This window comes from Capronia coronata (assembly GCF_000585585.1).
Source record: "Capronia coronata CBS 617.96 chromosome Unknown acBCG-supercont1.6, whole genome shotgun sequence".
NCBI lineage: Eukaryota > Fungi > Ascomycota > Eurotiomycetes > Chaetothyriales > Herpotrichiellaceae > Capronia > Capronia coronata.
In genome coordinates, this window is record NW_006912898.1 from 1,002,207 (window position 1) to 1,007,584 (window position 5,378).

A 5,378-nucleotide genomic window follows, 5' to 3' on the forward strand; every position below is an offset into this window, starting at 1 on the left:
ATGGACTCCCATGCTTGGTTCCACTGGTTCGTGGTCTATTTGTGAGTCGTCTTGTCTTCCAGGAGTCGTCTCACCAGCTGACCAAACATAGTCTCTACCGCTACGTCCGCCTGATAGTGAACTTATGGTCATTCTGGACTTTCAAGCCAATTCCGATTCCAGAGAATCCGAGTCTTTCGCCCTCCGATGTCACGGTTATCTTGCCTACACTGGACGGAGAAGGGGATGAGTTGGAGCAGACCATTTCTTCGATTCTGGAGAACAAGCCCAAGGAATTGATACTGGTCACCATCGACGAGAACTTGCACAAAGCAGAGAGGACCATGGCGAAAATGCCCGCAGCCAAATACGACCGTATCCGGTGTATGTCCGTCAAGCAGGCCAACAAGAGACGTCAGATGGCCCGGGCCATCCCCGAAGTCCACACGCAGATCATTGTCTTCGCTGACGACGACGTCACTTGGCCAGCTGAGACCTTGCAGTGGATGCTGGCCCCCTTTGAGGACAAAAGATATGGAGGAGTGGTGACATCCCAGAGGCTCAGACGTGCCGAGAATCCTTCATTCTCTCAACGGATCTATGGATTTTTGGGTGCGCTGTATCTGGAACGTCGAAACTTCGATTGTGCAGCTACTGCTCACTTGGATGGCGGCATGCCATGCCTGTCTGGACGCACTTGCGCCTACCGCACAAGCATTCTGCAAGATGTCAACTTCACCAACGGCTTCACGAACGAGACATGGTGGTTCGGCCAGTACCAACTCAACGCCGACGACGACAATTTTCTGACTCGCTGGATGGTTTCCCACGGCCACGAGACCTACATGCAGTACCATCCCAATTGTGAGGTGCTAACCACGCTGGAAAACAATCCCAAATTCCTCAAGCAATGCCTCCGCTGGGCACGCAGCAATTGGCGGAGCAACATTACCAGCATCTTCACTGAGCGTCACATTTGGAGGTAAGTCTTTGGACGCGTCGTCTCCGAGTCGGGGCGCTCCCTGTCAGATTGGCTTGGCACTGACCATCTTGCTTGTCCCTTGGCTACTATAGGCGGCAACTCTACAGCACTTATGCGGTGCAACTGACAACCCTGATGCCTCCTGCATTCGTCAGCGACCCCCTGTTATGGTTCCTACTGGTATGCGGCACCAGCGATTGGCCTCGTGAGCACGCGCATCTGGCCTTCTATGTTTTCGCCGGATGGATGGCCTTTTCCAAGTTCGTCAAGCTCATCACCCACTTTGTCCGCTATCCAGTCGATCTCCTTCTATGGCCAGTTTCCGTGCTCTTTGGTTGGTTCCACGGTATCATCAAGCTCTACGCATCATGGACCCTGAACGAGGTGGGTTTGCTCATTCCCCTATGCCTAGAGGGAACCACACTGACAATCGAGACAGACAACCTGGGGCAGTCGAGCCAATGCCGATTCCAGCGACTCTGAAAGAATGATCCGGCAACAGAAGCCCCGTCACTACTCTGCCTCGCTTGGTGAAAAGCTTCATAGCAAACTCCTTCCTTACGACGACATGAAACCCCACGCCGCCTACGACCTCAAATGTTCTCAGCCTCCCTTAGCCTAATCGATTTTCTTGTCGTCCAGCATCTTTTCCTTCTTGTCGGCCAAGTCACTTTTCAGCAACGATCCTTACGCCTTTAAAATTTGATTCTTGCACAGCACCATGTTCTAAACGGTCGGCAAACTCCTTTCTACCTTTCTTCAAAAGCAATACTGTCCTTGGATGCCAGAACTACAGGAGAAAGAACCCAAAACTAGGAACTGAACGGATGACGGTGGGATGGTGGGAGGCTTTACTGCTCGATCTGCCCCAGCCGGTTTGGCTTCGTGGCTTCAAAAGCTCCTCAAAGTGTTGTCTTCGTCCCTCTTGCTGCTCAAGAGTTGGAGGAATTGTTTTTTGTTCTTTTCGTTACGTTAGAGCCACAGACAGACGGTGCCTTGTCCGTGCGGCCAATGATTCCTCGTTCGACGACGCGGTCTGCAAGTCCGGACTTTGGACGGCGACCTTTTCAGGCACATACATAGTAGCGATGGCGGATCTTGTGCATGCACATTGGTTTGTGGCTTTGCGGGTTCGCAGCCGACCGCTTTTGTTTACGCCGGAATGATTGATTGATTGATGAGTACGGTATAGGACCATCTGGGGTCCTGGCGGAGGGATCAGTTCACGAGCCGACTCGAACTCATGCGTTATGGGATATGGAACTTCTCATGCACACGTTTGACATTCTCGACTCGGGGCCAATGAACACATGATTACTATGGCGAGCCATGGAACACTGCTCAAAACGAGAAAAAGTAATTTTTTGCGGCGCTTGGTGCAGACAAGTTCGTCGAATTGATCTGGAGTTGCTAGAAAATGCGTCGATGGGTCAATTTGCTGCCCTGGTGTCGTAGCTGCCCGATGCTGTCTTCCTGTGTAGACCTTGTCTCCCCAGCTGGAGGTCTTCATTGATCCGCTTGTTTCGCATCTTTCTCCCTGTCCCTCGTATTGCGCTTGGCGAGTCTCGACATCATGCTTGCGTACACTCCAGGATGCTGCGGACGGCAGTTGCTCTCCTGGCGTACTGAGCTGTGTTGTGCTGCAAAATCTTGGTGTCCTGTACCCCATTATCGCATGGCAGCTAGTCTGGCAGTGTATATTACCTAAAGGGTTAGTGGTTGCTCGAAAAGGAGTAGCTCTGCTGTGATTGGAGTAGAAGTTAAGGACTCGCATTGCCCCGGTACAGAGGAGTGAGATCAAGGCTCCTGAAGAGATAGCCAGTCCATACCCAGCTCAAAAGGACTTGACACATATGCAGTGCGAACAGAGGTCGGCAACCACCTCCGTTGTTCCATGACACCCTGAACCTTGGTGGCCTGTGATGCGGCTTGCATGGCAACGTGATAAGAACAAAGCGTGATGCACGAAGCGGATATAACTCCCATTGCCGTTCTGGGAAAGTGTATCGTGCGCCTACAGGCTTCATGATTTGTTCGCTCGAACTTCTGTGAGCTACGTAGTAGTACAGGACAGAGGAGCGAATTGCCGGGAAAGGTTAAAACTCATGGAACACGTACAGAAGGATTCTGAATCAGGTCGGGATCCGCGTGGCTTGGCTGGTAGGGTAGGAAGTGGTAATACATCGGCGGAGAGGTGATGCCAGGATCATGCCTGTCTCGGCATGCAGGACGCCGGAAATGGACAGATGTTGGCGTGTTCGTATTTGAAGGACGATTGAATCATTATACATTGCGCGACGCCGGCCTGGCAAGGCGAGTTGATTTCGCTTCGAGGTTGAGGTTTATCTGCCGCCGAATGGTGCCGGTTCGCAGATGTTTGTGCAATGCACCGCAAACAGGAGAGGTGGTAGACCTGTATAGACATGAGATTCTTCAACCTGTTCTCCGAACGCAACATTTTCTGGCGCCGATGACCCTTGACAAGCACCCTTGTGAGTCGCGCAGCGGTGCGTCGGTAATTGACTTCGGTATAAAGGCTGTGTAACCCTCGACTACAGGTGTAGTATCGTCAATCCCTGAGGCATGGCTCGGCGCCGTTACCTTCTTTAGCCTCTGCGATGTTACACAACTGACGATCTATGCTTGTCCGCCAGCCCGGGGTTGTCAGACCTTCGGTAGTTCGAGTTACTGGGAGGCAGCTGATGGAGAGGGATTCATGTTGTGTAACCGCACCCTATAGGTGTTGTGATATGGGCGAAACCAGGGTGTACGAACAGGGGTATAGCGACACCCCACCATCTCTGCTGATGGAGCGCAGTCATGCCTGCGACCGTTCAGTTCCCGTAAAAACGAGGCTGCAGTTCTCGTCGGATCACGTGCAAGGCTGGCTGCATATGGCCTGGACCAGGCCCAGGCTTCATTGAAATATCGGGCTGAAATTGATCAAGAAGGCCAAGAATGTCAAGGAGCAATGGCCTCAACACGAGACGAACGTTATTGTAACCTGAGCAGATCGGCCTCTCGTATTCCGGTGCCCATGTCGACTCTTTCTCAACCCGCTGCCGCTCGGTTTGAAGGAAGCAAGGATGCTGTGACAGGGTTGACCGCCCACAGTTAGCATGAGATGGCCCTGCCTCACCTTAAGATCCTGCAGCACGTAAGGCACAGTAAACGGTGTTATCCCAGTCACAGTACTCGCCCTTACTTCTGGGGAGATGGGCACTTCGAGGATGGTGGGTTTCAGTAGCTGCGCTCCAAATCCGGCAGGTCTCCATTCATGCAGAGCTGTGATCTTTACCTGGGACTCCATGTAATTCGGGCTAGAAGCCAGCGAGGCTGACTGCCCTGAAGGACTCAAAGCAAGTGAAATATTTCCATCAGCCCGCTATTTTCATTCGAGCAAGTGCCGGTGTCCTCCTCCGAGGCATTGTCTTCATGTGGAAGAGGCGGGGAGGAAAGGAGCGAGCCGGAGGACGTTTAGAGAGACACTGCCGGTGTCAATTATAGCTGGACTATCGCTGAGTGGTAGTCCCGTATGAAGCTAAGCGGTCGATTGATACCACAGAGTACTAGAACTCGTCTCGTTCGTCGCAGACATGTCCCAAGGAGCTGTCATGGGTCTCTCCATGTGCGGTGCAGCGGTGAAAGCTCCAGGTTGATCGACTCGGGTTTGAGGACGGCAACGTTCTACCATGGTTGTCCGAACATGCATACAGGCACGTCGCCTTTTAGCAGTTATCGCAACAGGAAAACCCGGATGCAATTGCAAGTGGAAGAATCCATTCAAATGTCAATGGGAAATTTGAGGAATTCAAAGGCAGCAAAGCAGCAAGAGGAAGGTGGAAAATACGGATATTTCTGTCAGACATGGGTGTCTTTTATTGTTATTATCAATTTTGTATGGCGGTGCTTCATAATGATGCTGTCAGACACAAGGAGTAGCTGGGTACTTCTCCAGCCATCAACATATCAACATCGAGATACAGCCACCGATGCTTCGCTCTCGGTAGAGCTGTCCCTTTCTTTGAGGATCATGGTTTGGTATCAGCAGCGCCGCAGCGGAAGTCTACAACCCTACTTCCACCGAGCAATGACTTCGAGGAATGGCTTCAACTCACCTCCGTTCCCATCTCCCTTGGCAAGCAGGTGAGCTCTGCGTATTAAGACTTTGTTTGTTGTCGACCCTTCAACCAGATGTAGGTTGTCTTTCTGCTGGAATGCAACCGCGCACTGGCCAGACCGTAAGGGTGACGCCGTGTATCGAATTCCCCCCTCGGACTCATGGTTTCAGGCATGCTGGCCTGGTACTATCGAGGAATGACCAGCCATGTTGCGGCCCAGGTATAAGTCAGACCATGTGTATTGAGGCAACTTCAGTGCCTTTGCGTCGTTGATCTTGTCTTTTATGTCGTCCACA

At 52.0% G+C, this 5,378-nt stretch overlaps 1 protein-coding gene across 1 annotated transcript; it reads left to right on the plus strand.

Annotated features, from left to right (window-relative positions):
* On the plus strand, positions 1 to 1,583 carry A1O1_07035 (uncharacterized protein; the record flags this gene model as incomplete). The annotated part of the gene is made up of 4 exons (XM_007727908.1): positions 1 to 41; positions 92 to 961; positions 1,054 to 1,345; positions 1,401 to 1,583. The coding sequence occupies 4 exons, from the start codon at positions 1 to 3 to the stop codon at positions 1,581 to 1,583; spliced, it is 1,386 nt and encodes a 461-aa protein (XP_007726098.1).
* Between the last annotated feature and the right edge of the window lie 3,795 nt (positions 1,584 to 5,378).